The sequence below is a fragment of the Trichechus manatus genome, unplaced genomic scaffold (genome assembly GCF_000243295.1).
Source record: "Trichechus manatus latirostris isolate Lorelei unplaced genomic scaffold, TriManLat1.0 scaffold00034, whole genome shotgun sequence".
NCBI lineage: Eukaryota > Metazoa > Chordata > Mammalia > Sirenia > Trichechidae > Trichechus > Trichechus manatus.
The window spans coordinates 15,121,960-15,138,781 of record NW_004443970.1 but is presented as its reverse complement, the minus strand read 5'-3'; the positions used below and the strand labels follow the sequence as shown (position 1 = coordinate 15,138,781).

General features: G+C 37.8%; 1 protein-coding gene across 4 annotated transcripts in view; it reads left to right on the top strand.

The window, feature by feature from the left end:
- SLIT2 (slit guidance ligand 2) overlaps nucleotides 1–16,822 on the top strand; it is a 431,007-nt gene that overhangs the window by 348,968 nt on the left and 65,217 nt on the right. For all 4 annotated transcript variants that reach the window (XM_004375152.3, XM_004375150.3, XM_004375151.3 and 1 more), the window contains 4 exons: nucleotides 1,355–1,426; nucleotides 1,943–2,014; nucleotides 4,228–4,299; nucleotides 7,678–7,841. In XM_004375152.3, coding sequence (XP_004375209.1) covers nucleotides 1,355–1,426; nucleotides 1,943–2,014; nucleotides 4,228–4,299; nucleotides 7,678–7,841 — 380 coding nt within the window. The remainder of the gene's footprint in view (nucleotides 1–1,354; nucleotides 1,427–1,942; nucleotides 2,015–4,227; nucleotides 4,300–7,677; nucleotides 7,842–16,822) is intronic.

Below are 16,822 nucleotides of genomic sequence, written 5' to 3'. Positions count from 1 at the left end.
TATATATATTTTTAATTTAATTTATTTTAACTTTCTTGAGTTAAGAAGATGTGTTATAAAGCTCCTTATAGGGTTCCTACCATTGTCATAATTTTGTGGTTGCATTTTACTGATATTTTGAAATTTCATGAACGAATGGACAAATTTTAGCATTTCTGAATTTTCCATTTATTCACAAATTTTGAATTTGCTTCAGAGAAAAATTAGTGAATTAAAAAAATATATTTTATGAGAATAATACCAAGTTCACTAAATATAAATTATAACCCATAGTAAAACTGAACCTATAAAGAGCCATTTCGCATTGGTAAAATCTCACATCTGTTTCATTTACTTGTAATTCATTAAACAAATGTCAGTGACTCTGCCAAGGGCAAAAGTACAGATGTTTTTAATTACAACATTGTAATTGTTATTAAATCAGGTGTTCTTTCACTTATCAAATTTGAGTAATTTTAGTTGTTAAAAGCATGTATATCAGTGACGATAAAGTATATATATCAGAGGGGACTTTCAAGAGCAAAGATTTATTTCTCGCTCTTGAAATGTGTGTATTGTGAGTTAGCTCTTCCATTCTTCACTCTGGGAGGCTAGTGGAGCAGGCACTCCTTGTAACATCTCAGTCTTTGAAAGACGGAGGAGAGGGTTGTGGGAAATGTGGGTTTGATCTTAAAGCTTTTGCTCTGAAGTGGAACTGCCACTGCTCCTTACACTTAAAGGCCTGTGCCACTTCTGAAGGTCCCTGGGTGTCGCAAATGGTTTGTGCTGGACTACTAACCTAAAGGTTGGTGGTTCAGATCCACCTAGTGGCACCACAGAAGTAAGGCCTGAAGATCTACTTCCTTAAAAACTACAACCAAGAAAACCCTATGGAGCAATTCTACTCTGTAGCACATGGAGTTGCCATGAGTCAGAATGGACTCCACGGCAACTTTTTTTTTTTTTTTTTTATGGTCACTTCTAATTTCAGAAGGGCGGCGAGGGAATAATTATGAATAAAAATACAATCTACCACAGAGGGTAATCCAGTGTTTTGTTATTTTCAGTTAATAGCCTCGTGTTAATAATACTGCTGTTACTATGAACAAGAAGTGCCTTCTCTTTCTCAGAATCACTAGTATTTCAACTTCCATGGTAATTTTAGGAAAACCCTGGTGGTGTACTGGTTAAGTGCTATGGCTGCTAACCAAAAGGTTAGCAGTTCAAATCCACCAGGTGCTCCTTGGAAACTCTATGGGGCAGTTCTACTCTGTCCTATAGATTCTGACTATGAGTCAGAATTGACTCAATGGCAACGGGTTTCCTTTTTTGGTTTGGTAATACTAGACTCAATTTTTTTCCTTTTCTCTTGTAGAGACTTAAGTAACAACCGAATAAGCACCCTTTCTAATCAGAGCTTCAGCAACATGACCCAGCTCCTCACCTTGTGAGTGTGAAAACGTGGTACTGAGTAGTCATTCATTCACTGGACAGAATGCTGTTTTCCAAGACATTGGACATTCCTGGTTAACATGACAGACAGCGTCTCTGCCCTGGTGGACATGAATTCTCTTGAGAGAAACAACCTAATAAAACCCCAGTAAACAAACAAATACATACAGATATTACAGAATATGTTGGGCTTTATAAAATAAACAAGTAAAATAATAATTTATGTGTGCGGTGGGGTTAGGGGAAATCCAAAGTCACCTGCCAGAGGGAATAGTTGAGGCATCAGAGTTGTTCAGGGGTACACAGAGGGAAGGATTCTAGGCTGTATTTAGAAAATGAATAAATACACAGTGTTAGTGAGATAGCCCAAAGATAAATACATATTACGTATCAATATTCTTCATTTATAGGATGCTAAAATAACTCTTTTCTTAACTGCTTTGTGTTTAAAATGGCATTTGGTGATTTTTGGATATCTGAGAAAATCAAACTGGTTTACATGTGCTTTCAGGATTCTCAGCTACAACCGCCTCAGATGTATTCCTCCCCGAACTTTCGATGGGTTGAAGTCTCTTCGATTACTGTAAGCATTTTACTTTTAATAAAACAGCTCTTTTTCCAGGGGATCTAAGCATTGTGTTTTTAGTAATTTAACTGCTTTATTAATTTGTGGGTATTTTAGGATATATGCAGTATTCACTGTAGATTTGGAAATAGGAAAATCATGTTTTACTATATCATTGCTCAAGAAGCTTTGATTTGGAGAACTTAACTTTCTCTGTTATAATTCTTATTGCTGTAGTCATTTATTAGACAACATATAACATTAAGTTATGGGTTTTTCATAGCTCCAACTTATTTTGAAGGAAATACAGACAAAAAAATTTCTTAAAATTATGTAATATATGAATACATTCTTTTTGTTGTAAAAGATTGCTTTTAAAGTACATGAAAATGCTCCTTCAAATCTGAAATCCTCAATCTCCCTCCTCTCCCCAGAGCAAACCAGTTAACAGTTTGATGTGTTCTCATCCTTTTTTATATGCATTTGTCTTTATATATTGAGATAGGTATGTACACGGCCAAATAACTTTTAAAAGCCATACACAGTATCGTTTATTCTACTTCTGGCTGTTTTTATTTAACAGTATGCTTTGGAATCTTACCATCCTATTAAATATAGATATTCCTCAATCCTTTGACTGGTGTATTCTATAGGATGGAGAAATCATAATTTATTTGATAATTTTCATCTGTAGTGTAGGGTCACTATGAGTCGGAATCGACTTGATAGCAACGGGTTTGGTTTTTTGGTTTTATCATTGGTTTAATTCTAATTTTTCATTATTCTCTGTGGTGCTGTAATGAACACCTTTTACAGTCGTCCAGGTGCACATGTGTAAGCATTTCAGCAATGATTTCCGGTGGGAAAATATTGTCAAGTATATTGGAAAGATACCCAAAGTAACTATCAAGTTGTTGACCAAACAAGACTTTTCTACCAACTATTGAATGTTGTTGTCATTGTGTGCCATCAAGCCGATTCCAACTCACTGCGACGTCATGTGACAGAGTAGAACTGTTCCATAGAGTTTTCTAGGCTGTAATCTTTATGGGCAAGGAGCCCTTGTGGCGCAGTGGGTAAAGCAATCGACTGCTAACCGAAAGGTCACCAGTTCGAAATCACTAGCAACTCCAAGGGAGAGAGATGTGGCAGTCTGCTTCTGTAGAGACTCACAGCCTTGGAAACCCTATGGGGTCACTATGAGTCAGAATTGTTCGACTATTTTTGTTTAGTCTTTATGGGAGCAGATCGCCAGGTCTTTCTCCCGAAGAGCTACTGAGTGGGTTCAAACCACCAACCTTTCAGTTAGCAGCCAAGTACTTAATCATTGTGCCACCAGGGTTCCTAGCTATTAAATAGAGTACCTTTTCCCAAGCACTACTGCACATGCTGAATATTATTAATCCTTTCATTTTGTCCATATGATGGAAAATTATTTTCCATTCCTGTTGTAATTTGATTTCCATTTACTAGAACATTTGAGTACATTTTGTTTATTATGTATCTGTGCTTCTTTTTGTATGAGTTGTCTGATCACATCATTTTCTAATTTTTCTATTGGGTACTTTGTTTTTCGTTATTGAAATATTGGAGATCTTTTTATAAAGGAATGAATCCTTTACATGTTATTAAAAAAAAAAATATCCCATTGCCGTCGAGTCAATTCTGACTCATATCGACCCTATAGGACGGAGTAGAACTGCCCCATAGAGTTTCCAAGGAGCGCCTGGTGGATTCAAACTGCCAGCCTTTAGGTTAGCAAGCTGTAGCTCTTAACTACTGTGTCACCAGGGTTTCCTCACATGTATGTTGCAAAATACTTCCTGTTTGGTGCCTTATATGGAATCTCTATCATATGGATCTATTTTATAATGTCAACATTTGTCAGTTTTTTCCATTATGGTGTCTGAGTTTTATGCTGTGCTTTTCAAAGTCTTCCATCCCACTTTTTCTTTTAAACACTTCTATATTTTCTTTTAACACTTATTTATTTTTGTTTTTAAATTTAGTACTTTAATCTGGAATGTATTTATGCATATGGTGTGAAATCAGAACTAACTTTTTGCTTTCCTGAATAGATATCCAGTTGTACCAAGACTGTTTATTAAATACACCATCTTTTCTGCACTGATTTAAAGTATTATCATAAACTAAAATCTCATACATGCATGGGAATTTTCCTGGATTCTCTGGAGAATAGGAAATTTAATTTTTCTTTTTCTTGCTTTTAGTTCTTTACATGGAAATGACATTTCGGCTGTGCCTGAAGGTGCTTTCAATGATCTTTCTGCACTGTCACACCTGTGAGTACCTAGTTCATAAATCTGGGCTTTGGGGTTAGACTATCCCTGGATAGTGAGTTCAGAAGAAACAGTTCTCTGCCACTCCTTTTATTGTAACATCATAACATGCTGTTTTCCTCTTTGAAGAAAATGTAAAGTTTCCAACCTGGAATATGGTGCCCTACAAAATAGAGTTTTAATTGACCTTGCTGGCTCTTTCCCTCCATTAGTTGAGTTCTCTTTGCTTAGCTAAGTGTCTGTTTTTATAAACATGGCTCCCTAACTTTCCTAGCCCGAGCCTTTTCTCTTATGCTCTGATTCTGGAATATCAGCTCCCCTTCAATTCTATGTGCTCAAACCCTACTCCTCCAGAAGTCATCCCAAGTATCACCTCCTTTATGATGCCTATCCTGATGTGCTCAAATTGATCATCTACTGTGAGCCAGGCACCATGCAAAAACTAACATAGACATAGGTCTTAACTCTTTATTCAATACCTTAGAGTCTGGGAGGGCAAACAACCAAACCCTCATATTGGGTGAAGTGCTTTTCCTTTGTGTTCCCTCTCATATACCCTCTTTATTCCTCCATATTTCTTTGGAGTACAATAAAACTGCTATCCATGATAAATGGAGTCCAAAAAATTCAGTTGGGTCAATGCGGTATTCCATTATTACAGGTTGTATGTAATGTTTAGACTTTGGCAAACCGAGTGGGAGTCCATTATTACAAGTTGTAATTTTAGGCCATGGCAAACCTAGTGGAATTCTGTTATTACAAATTATAATGTTTAGACCATGGCAAACCTAGAAGGGAATTCTGGGAGCAGCCCTAGGATCTAATTGAGCCAGGCTGAGTTTGGCTCCTCCTGATGGTAGGTTTTTTTTTTATTGTTGTTGTCTCCCATATCCCCTCTTGGTTTCTCCCTTCCCTCCATGTTCAACAAAATCCCAAGAAGATGCGGAATTTAGAAAATTGAGAATGGGGTATAGGCAGAAGATAGGAGCCAACAGTCGGTCATGCTACTTCTCAGTTTGCCTTATGTTGTTGCTGGGTGCCATCGAGTTGATTCTGACTCATAGCGACCCCATGTGACAGAGTAGAACTGCCCCATGGGATTTTCTTGGCTGTAATCTTTATGGACGCAGATCTCTAGGTCTTTCTCCCTCAGAGCGGCTGTGTGGGTTGGAACCACAAATCTTTCCATTAGCAGCCAAGCAAGGACTCCTGTCAACACCAGTTTTTGTACGTCTGTCTACCAGACTGTTTGGTGCCCACTATTAATATTCCTTCCACTAAATTATGAAGTCCCTATAGGCAAGACCTCTGGTTTTTTGTCTTTGAGCCCCAACACCTACCTCAAAGTAGACATCAGGGCCCTTCCTTTTTAAACTCTGTGGCTGTCATTTTCAAGGAATAAAATGTGAATGAGGCTCCTCTCTTAGGGGTGGGGGGCCTTGGTACCTGCCTGGCAGAGAAGGTAACATGAAGAAGGAAGTGACCATTCTGTTAGTGTTAGGCTGATAGATCAGAAAAGGCTGCATAACTGGGCTACCTTCAGCTGAGCAGAGCTTTCCCTATGTAACACCCCTCCCTCCACCATGAGAGCCATTTGAACCTTCTTTGTCATGCACCCTCTTCTGTCAGGTGTTCTATTCTGCCACAGATTTCATTTACACATTTGTATTTCACTCCCTAGATCTTAAAGAGCTCTGCCCCACTTCAGTCCTTGGCATAGTAAGGATTTAGCAAATGTCAGTAGAGGTGAGATCAAATGACTCAAAAACATTTTGCTGATTTTTAATTTAGAGGAAGGGCTTGAATCTGATATGCATATGAGCATAGCACTCACTACATTCCGATTTTTGGTTAGAGTTGACCATTACAGCTGCTGCAATGTAAAGTACTATGGTTTTACAAGTACATTTTTGGGATTGCCTAATAAAAGAAAAATAATTTTTTTCTTAGACTGTAGACCTAGAAACTGTTAAGGAGAAATTCTAAATCAAAATTCATCGTTTTTAAAATGCTACTACATGCATCTACTGTTTGCACCTAAGCTTGGCAGGTTTACTAGACTATTGGTTAACTTCCCTGACCTCAGTTTCTTAATCTGTAAAGTGATTGTTAGTGGTATTGACCTCATAGATTAGCTATTAAGATAAAATGAGATAACCTGTGTAAATGGCTTAGCCCTGTTCATATGGTAATGGTGCAATAAACATTAGCTATTATCTCAGTGATTTTTGCTATTGCTACTACAGCTTTGGTTCCAAAACTATAGGCTTTGCAAAGGGATAGACACTCAATTAAGGTCCAAATAAGCTCTGATGAGCTAACTTTAAATATCTTTATAATTGCATGTGTCTCTGCCTTTGCACTTAAAACCAGTAAAAAACCAGTTGCTGTTGAGTTGATCCCAACTCATAGCAACCCCTTGCACTTACCAGCCTTCTTAACCTGCAACACCTTTTTCCATCCAGTTAGCTCAACCCTAAGCCATGTAGTTTCCCATTTTCAGACCACCAGCTCCCTCGCCCCGGAGAACTTAGTCACTCTGTTCACAGTCATCTTGTGAATACTTCTACTTAAACATTTCTAACGAAAATTATTTGTGTATATAAACCCATTGCCACCGAGTCGATTCCAACTCATAGCGACCCTACAGGACAGGGTAGAATTGCCCCAGAGGGTTTCCAAGGAGCAGCTGATGGATTCAGAGTTCCAACCTTTTGGTTAGTAGTCGAGCTCTTCACCACTGCTCCACCAGGGCTCCGTTTGTGTGTATGAACCAAAAGAAAAAACCAAACCTGTTGCTGTCAAGTCGATTCCGACTCACAGCACCCCTATAGGACAGAGTAGAACTGTCCCATAGGGTTTCCAAGGAGCACCTGGTGGATTCAAACTGTCAGCCTTTTGGTTAGCAGCCATAGCTCTTAATCACTACACCACCAGGGTTTCCTTTGTATATATATGGACATATGTTAATCTCTTCTGCAGACTATTGTGTTCTTTGGAGTTAAAAATAGTGTGTTATTTATATTGGGTCCCCAGAACCTAGCTTAGTGATTGTGTTCTCAGTAAATAATTGTTTAATGAAGGAGGTATTAATCTGCACTTAAGGTTTGCATTGCATACATACCAATGTAAACCTTTCTCTGCAAATGTAAGGAGACCTTGGAAAGCCCAGGTAAGTGTTAACAGTGGTGACAACTCACTAAATCCTAGAAGAACATAATTCAGGAAAATGAGGAGCACCCAATGTTTGATTTTCTTCTCTGTTGTTAGCTTCAATATATCTATGGGAATTTTCTACTGAGCATCACTTTGAGTTATGTTCCCTTAGGAAATAACAATACTTTGTGTGTATGTATGCATTTGTGGTGGTGTTTTTTTCAGAGCAATTGGAGCCAACCCTCTTTACTGTGATTGTAACATGCAGTGGTTATCAGACTGGGTAAAGTCAGAGTATAAAGAACCAGGAATTGCTCGCTGTGCTGGTCCTGGAGAAATGGCAGATAAATTATTGCTCACAACGCCCTCCAAAAAATTTGCATGCCAAGGTATGTTTTTTATTTGTTTTTACTTTGTTTTTTTTTTTTAAATCACTCTATTAGTTTAAAAAAGAAAGAGGAAACAGTTTGCCCTGGAGTTAGCTGAAAAGCCTAATAAAATGACTCTTCCCACCTGTGCTTGGAGTTATCCAGGGTGCCCAAGTAAAGACATAGGCTTCTCAAATAAATATCAGAAAATGTCTGTTGGAAATGATTAAGTCTTCTAGAAAATGTGAGAAAAAATCCAGAATACACAATTTCTGGAAATTCCTTTTGTAGTCTGTAACAATGAAATTATTTTCCTTTTGCCTTGTCTGAACGTGTGGCCTGCTGCTAGGGCTGCCAGGGCCCTGTGGCTTCCTGATACCAGGTAAGAAGGAATGGGTCCTCCCGAGTGTCCAGGCCAAACCTTCTGACTCACCTCATGTGCTGCAGACTTGGTGTCGGTGTCCCTGTTTCTTGCTTGTCTCTACTCCTTTCTTTTCCTTCCTTTTACATATTTGTGAATTCTAAATAGAATTTTAATAACCATTATTATCTCTTGGAGCCCTGGGGCCCAGTGGTTAAGAGCTCGCCTCCTAACCAAAAGGTCGACAGTTTGAATCCACCAGCTGCTCCTTGGAAACCCTATGGGGCAGTTCTACTCTGTCCTATAGGGTTGCTATCAGTCGGAATCGACTTGATGGCAACGGTTTTTTTTTTTTGGTTTTGGTATTCTCTCTTATTACAAGACCAAAAGTGTTCATTATAGCAAATTTTAAAAATAGGGAAATGTAAAGAATAGAAAAAAGTGTATTCCTGCAAGAAAAAATAAACTGAATGACTAATCATAATATACAGAGATAATCATTACTAAACTTGTTTTGTATATCTTTCCGTGTTTCATATGCAAATATATGGATTTAGATTCCTTGCAAAAAATGGGAACAAAATGTTACCCTTAATTGTGGATGTTTCAAGAAAACCATTCATAATTATTATTAAGATAGATGAGAGAAATTATTGGAAAGTCTTTATGTATTATCAGCAAATGTTCATCAAACATGTTTTATGGTTAAAACTAAATCCTAGGTATTGTGGAACATAGAGAAGTTTTTGGTATGGTCTTGCCTCCTAAGACTTGCAACCTAGCTGAAAAGATAACTTTTCAACACTTGAGCATTTAAGTAGGCAAAACATATTTAAGTAGGTAATACTGCATGGTGGGAGCCCAGCCTGATTAGAGCTGAATCTCTGCTTCGGTTTTTAATAGTTAGGTTGTCTCATCTGTGAGCAGAGATGATGACAGTACCTACCTCAGAGGGTTTTGTTCAGATGGTATGAGTTTATATATGCAAAGCCCTCAGAACACTGCCTCACACATAAGTGCTCCCTAACAGTTAAGTCATGTGGGATTTTATCTTAGAAATTAACCATGAGATCCTCAGGTTTGACATGCATAAGCTCTTTTAGTTTATTGCAAGGTAGTCATGGCAAGGCACGCAAGTAAGACCTCACAGCATTCCTTAGAACTGGAGAATCAGAATTAACAATTACAATATGTTCAGTGGTTAGAGTCCAAATCTTTAGACTTCAGACATTTACCTTTAAGGAGTGATCTCAGGAGGAAGGGTTAACCATGGTTCAAACTCAGCAGAGCTTCCTTATAGCTAGGGTTCAAGGTCAGCGGAGGGCAGAGTCTCAGCCGCCACCTCTCCTCTTTGGAGAGTGTCAGAATGGAGAGGGTGATACTCTGTTCTCTGCCTTTTCTCTGTGAAGTGAGAAGAAATTCAAGGTTTATATGTGAAATTCTCACCTTGGCTTCACATGATAAGGACCAGTGTAATGTCAGAGACTAGCATGTTATGTCTTCTTTCCAGGGTTAGAGATTAACCAAACGTTCCATCTTCTCTTTATGGTTAGAGATTAGGGAGGTTTTTAGACTTACGTCTCCAGGCTGGTTTACAAAGATTAATTATGTTTTGTTTTGTTTTTTTGTCACAATATGCTGGATCAAAGTGAACTTAAAGGTTGTTTACATTCTTCACATATTTCACATACTTTTATGACTTAATTCAGAAATTTTCTGAATAACTTTCTAATGATTTACAGGTTTCTACTAATTTATGGAGCCCTGGTGGCACAGTAGTTAAGAGCTTGGCTGCTAACCAAAAGGTTGGCAGTTCGAATTCACCAGCCGCTCCTTGGAAACCCTATGGGGCAGTTCTGGTCTTTCCTATAGGGTAATGTTAGAGAGCCTCACAAAGGTAGACATATATCTATTTCTAAGTTCATACTATGAGTACTTATATATATATGTATTTTCAAAGCGTAATAGTGAGTGGTTAAGAGTTCAGCTACTAACCTAAAAGTCGGGAGTTCGAATCCACCAGCCACTCCTTGGAAACCCTATGGGGCAGTTTTACTCTGTCCTATAGGGTCATTAAGATTTGGAATCAACTTGATGGCAAAGGGTTTGTTTGTTTTTTGTTTGTTTGTCTGTTTATGCCTTATGTGATTAGAGATCATTGTAAGAAACACTCAGAACAGTTAGCTGCTAATCTTATTAATATATCATGTTAAACCACTAATAAAAAAGATGTGATGCACTACATGATTTGAGAAAAGAAGGGATTTACAAAAACTCCCACAAACATTTTTAAATTGGCATCTAGGTTTTGGTTTGTTTGCTTGTTTCTTTTTTTCATAGCTGAAAATGGTTGCAAAGGATGTAATTAGCAGAGCATTGTAAGTATTGGCATTTTTAAACAACACCCTTCAGTTATTCTTTTTTTAATGCATTCAGTGGAATCTAAATACCACAGCTAATGTTAAAAGAGACGAAAACAATATTCTCCTTAATATTTTACATTGTTCTTTTCCCCCAAACTCCTATACTTCTCCTTGAATTCCTATTTCCAGTCCCCACAGAATGTCATCAATGTCTGCAACAAAAAGTGTGTGTATAATCTAGTGTTTACATTTCCTGCCATAAAAAGGCTGTAAGTTTTTTTTTAATCTCTGAATTGAATTATTCCTATTAATACTAGTGCATTATTGATCAGAACAGCATTATTGTTTATCAAAATTTTAACACTTTATTAAAAATTGAAAGGAAAGTTTTATTGGAAATGACTCTCCTAATGAGTTAAAGGGAGTTACAATGAGATAGAGGGAGTGTTGGTGCGTTGATTACAAGATCCTTTGCAAACAACCAGTGTTTCAGATTGTTCCTTTGTGACCCCCAGCTGTGTCCTTGGGGCAGTAGCCATGGTAAGTTTCTGATGGGATGAGAGGTACACCATTCTTGTAACACTGGGGAGAGGTGACTGTCAAAGGGGAAGTAGGAAAGGAGACACTGGCTTAAAAGCTTACCCTTAGGCATTTTATTGAGCAGATTGATTTTAGAAAGATGACACGGGAAGACTGAGGAACTGCAAGCTGATTCTGCTACACTTATTTGTGCCCAGGGATATTAGTACTCTAGTTTGAAGAATGTTGGTGATTATCAGTATTTCTTAAAGTTCATAGTTCCCTGGAGATATATTGTGGATAAAAAAGATTTCACGGTACTCTGGTGCCTCCGCAGTTAAGAGCTTAACTGCTCACCAAAAGGTTGGCAGTTCAAATCCACCAGCCACTCCTTGGAAACCCTACAAGGCAGTTCTGCTCTGTCCTATAGGGTCACTATGAGTTGGAATTGACTCGACAGCAACAGGTTTTTTTTGTTTTTTTGAGAAAAGATGCATACTTACATTCCACTTTTAGAGTCATGGTTTACATTTTTATTAAACCTTCTCAAAAGTGCAGTACGTATATATATACAAACATATATACATACCACCCAAAACCCAAGCCAGTTGCTGTTGAGTCGATTCAGACTTATGGTGGAAGCAGATCACCAGGCCTTTCTTCTGAGGCACCTCTGGGTGGGTTCGAACTGCCAACCTTTCAGTTAGTAGTTGAGTGCTTAATTGTTTGTGCCATCCAGGGATTCCGTACATGCCTACATAAATGTTAAGATTTAGCTTACTAATTTGACTTTTTTTCTATTTAATGCTATAGCATCTCAAGTACTTAGTGTAGCATGAATGGAAATATGCTTGCAGGAAAATTGGTCTAGATCATTGTTACCCAGTCTAACTTTCTGCAGTGATAGAAATGTTCTTTACTGCAGTATCCAATATGTGCCTGTTGAGCACTTAATGTAGCTAGTTTGATGGAGGAACTAAACTTTTAATTTTATTTAATTTTATTCCAGGTCTCTAGGTAGCATAAATGGTTTGCACTTGACTGCTAACCTAAAGAGTGGCCGTTCAAACCCACCCAGTGGTACCTTGGAAGATAGGCCTGGTGATCTGTTTCCATTAAGTTTACAGCCAAGAAAACCCTATAGAGTAGTTCTACTGTGTAACACATGGGTTTTCCATGAGTTGAAATTAACTCAATGGCAACTAACAACAATTTTAATTAACTTAAATTTTAAATAGACACATGTGGCTCTTGGCTGTCATACTGGACAGTGCAGTTGCTACAAGAGCTCAGAGGAAGAAATCATGGTTAGCAAAGGGTGGCTGTGATGTGCTTAGTGGCGCAGGTGTATATAAAGCAGCTCTTTGGGCAAGCAGAAGTGTAGGAGCAGAGCAGCATGGTAGGAAAGCGCTGAACCTATTCCAGGTCTGCCAGGAATAGATGAGCTGAGACTTGTTAATTGACAGACTTTGTAAGGCCCTACAAGTCCCTGGGTTAAGTCCTAAACAGTTTAGCACTTGGCTACTAGCTAAAAGATTGGTGGTTAGAATCCTCTCAGAGGTACCTCAGAAGAAAGGCCTGGCGTGATCTGCTTCCAAAAGGTCACAGCCATGGAAAATACTATGCTCAGTTCTACTGTGAAACACATGGGGTCACCATGAGTTGAAATCGGCTGGATGGCAACTTTTTTTTTTTTTAATTTGCTGTGTGTTGTTTTTAATATAAAGCCCCAAGAGGTAATAACTTAGATCTATCAGCTCATCCTTGGCAGCTTAGTTCAATATTCACCAAATTATCAAACTAACATTTTATATACTTTAAGGTATACCCTAAACTGGATATCAAACAGCATTGGTATAAGCCAGTTGGCAAGTGCTGTAGACATTCAGGACTCAACAAATATAGCATAATTGCATTTAGCAAACTTTAAGATTGATTTGGTTTTTGTATGCCTTAATGTAATTTTAGAATGATCTTAAGAACTGAAATTCATTATATGCCTTGCAATGTCTCATGATATATCAAGACATTGTAGTTTCATTTTCTTATTGAGACTCTTCTAATTCAAGATTTATGACATTTCAGACTGAAGCTTTGCCAAAAATAACAATACCAATAACAATGATAATGATAATAGTTATATTGAGTGCTTTGAACTGTGCTAAGTAATTGACATGGGTTTTTATGTCTCTTAATCTTTCCATCATTCTTGTAGTTGTTGTTTACTCTCGAGTTTATTCCAACTCATAGGGACCCCATATGACAGAGTAAACTGGCCCCTTAGGGTTTCCTAGGCTGTAATCTTTAAGGAAGCAGATCACCAGGTCTTTTCTCCTGCAGAGTGGCTCCAAACTTTCAGTTAACTGCCAAGTGCTTTTGTAACTTAAATTAAGTAACTTGTTCAAAATCGCTTAGCTGCGTAAGTGTAGGAGCCAGAATTTGGACAGAGAGTCTGAGTCCAGAGCTTCCAGTGAAATGGCTACAGATTCTCAGCTCAACTTAACTTTGTAGAATGTTTAATAAAAGGATTTTCAAAGCAAATTATCAATGTAAATAAGATCAGCATCTTACTATTGAAACATACTTAGAAAATGAAAGCTTTGAACAGCCCTCAAGTGCTTTACTAAAAATATTTACTCATAAGAAAAGTTTTGGTAGAAGGCAAAGTATTCTAATCCATTAACTAACATAATTCACTCATGGATGTCTACTGAGTACCACTTTGTTGTTGAGTTTGTGTGTGCGCCTGTGAGCTTGGAAGTAGTACAAATGCTTCTTTAAATATTTTATGATTTGATTTTTTTTGCATTTTAAATATAACTTTCCCCATAGTTATGCTAGTTTAACAAGTTTTTCTGTTATTCATGAAAATCATGCAACTACTTTTTCCCAGTATTAAGGTTTGTAAATATATCTTTTCAAATTACAGAAGGAAGACACATATTCTTTCTTTGAAAGCAGGTTTACATAGCTATTTTTAAATGTAATTATTTTCTCATAGGGTCACTATGAGTCAGAACCGACTCAAAGGTATCTAACAGCAACCACAGCATTTTCTCTGCTAGGAAAGGCTGTCCTATTATTTTGAGCAGTTACTTCTCTCAATGAAAATTTTATCCTGTATTTTTCAGAATATTTGCTTTATGGTATAGTATCATAGTTTTGGTTACAACAGAAATAAATAAACTGGATGAAGTAGATTATCAAAGCATATTTAATTAATACCCAGGTTAGCACATCCTTCAGTTGACAGCAAATAGTCATGATTTATCTTTATAACCCCAACGTCATGCCCTTATCTTTTAAAATATCCAGTGAAGTTAGAGTGATCAAGCAGTGTGCAGGAACACAGAGGCATTTGCCCTCTGGAGATTTACTTTGATAAAATCAACATGGGAAGTGGAAAATTGTTAATTTGTAGTATTTTGTCTGTTGCCCTTGGGTGAAGAAGATTTAGTTATACACACAACTCTGCTCATTTTTCCATTTGACAGACATTTGCTGAACACTTAAAATGTGAGTGAGCAGTCTAATGGAAATGAATGATAGGCTCTTTCATTCATTCATCAAATACTAGTTGAGTCCCTACTATGTGCCAGTATAGTTCCCAGGTGTTAAGAAGACAACAGTCAACAATCCAAAGCTTATATTCTACTGACAGATGCATTTAAATAGATAATTTTCAAACTATGTGGAAGTTTGGTGATAGAGAGGTATATATTAATAATATATACTCAAACCAAATAATTATGGAATTCTAACTGTGCCAGGTCCGTGATGCCATCTGACTGTTCTTGTAGTGAGCCAAGTGGAAGTGAGAATTGAACATAAAAGAGGGAAGGAAGCGCAAATAGGCAGGTATCTGGTAGCCACGAGCTCAAATCAAGAAGCACGGATGGTCTCCAAGGACAACATGGCAGTTAAGAAGGGCTGCAAGTGCTTCGTTTGTAAGCCTAACTAAAGGGTCAGGAAAACCTGGGGCCTTTTTGTATCCGAAGATCATCAACATTTCAGCAACATATGGTTGATGCTGTCCCCTAATTTCACGCATTAAAAATCCTCTAGACTCTGGAATTCCTGGTGAAGATTCCACATACCTCAGCCAATAACTATTGACATATATGGGGGTCTATCACAGTCCTATTAAATTCTCAATTGATTTAAATTCAGAGCTTTAAATATGCAGCCGTTACTCTTCTTATGAACTTCAGATTCATATTTCCATTTAATTAGTGGATGCCTCCCTCTTGAGGGCTCGTAGAAACTTCAGTCACGTATCCCAAAACACTCATTCTCATTCCCACATGCTGTTGGAACTGAATTATGTTGTATATATCATTATATATGTAAGTGTATGTATGATATATATGTGTATATATATATATATGTAATATATATATGTATGTATGTTGTTGTGTGCCATCAAATCGATTCTGACTCATGGTGACCCTGTATGACAGAGTAGAACTGCCCCATAGGGTTTCCTAGGCTGTCATCTTAGGCATTTACTTGAGTTTGAATCCCCAAAACTTAGCCTAGTGCCTGGCACTAAGAAGACCCTCGATAAGTTTTTGATGAATGAATGAATGACTTGATGGAATGTTGTTAACAGATATGCATTTGATGTTAAAGCTTAAGAAATTGAGTAACTTAAAAGCAAGTGGAGCATAGAATTTCTTGGTTTTAAATAAAAACCACCTTATAGTTAATTATACCCAACATCAAATACCCCCCGCATGTTCCCTGAGTTGTCTTTGATGTACCTCTGACTTCTGTACAAAGGCAGTGTGAGTGGATTTTGTTATTTGACTCATGTTCCCAAGGATGCCAGCGTGAAGGCAGACTCTGGGATATAGTTAGAAATTTTTACTGAAGCTTTTGGTAATAAATCACAGTGAGATAGAATTCTCAGTGGGTGGCAGTGTTGGTGTCAGGTACATAGCTAGTGATTTGAGTCAAGTAGGCAAGTCTGCCTACAAGCTTTAATGGATTTGAGGTCCAGCAGTTGCTCCATTAAAGATTTAAGTAACTGACACAGACAAATTGTTAACCAAACTTTCTGCTTATTTTCCCTTTGAATTATTAAGCTAAACACACCTCCATCCACAGAGCTGATGCTGTAGGGCTGTCTCATGTCAAAACCAAATCTTAAATCAGTCCAGCAAGCCTAGACTGGACTCCTTCATTCCAGTGACATTACTAAATATCTATAACCCCAGAGCAGTTAAGTGCTCAGCTACTAAACAAAAGGATGGCAGTTCAATCCCACCCAGAGGTGCTGTGGAAGAAAAGCCGGGTGATCTGCCTCTGAAAGGTCACAGCCTTGAAAACTTTACAGAGTGCAATTTCATTACTAGGCACACATGGGGTCAAAATGAGTGGGCGCTGACTCGGTGGCAACTAACAACAAACAACCTGTCTTTGGAAATAGAGAAAAGAGTGTCAGTACTTCTTGTGACCCGTGTGTCCGACTTCACTCTGTTCAGAGCTTGACATTCATAAACTCATTCTGACAACAACTCAAGGAGGCGGGTGCTGCTATTATCCCAGTGCCACACACTTAAGTGACAAATCTGGGTTACTAACTTGGCTTGATGGGCTCCAGATTCTGTGTCCGGAATTACTAGTTTTACTAAACAACTTGTATAATTCCTGTCTTGAACATCTCCTTTTCACCTGGGAGTATTCAAGTGTGCAGAATTCTGCCTAGAGAGTTGTGGTAACTTCTACAGTTTCATCATGACTTGCTTTACTTAGCA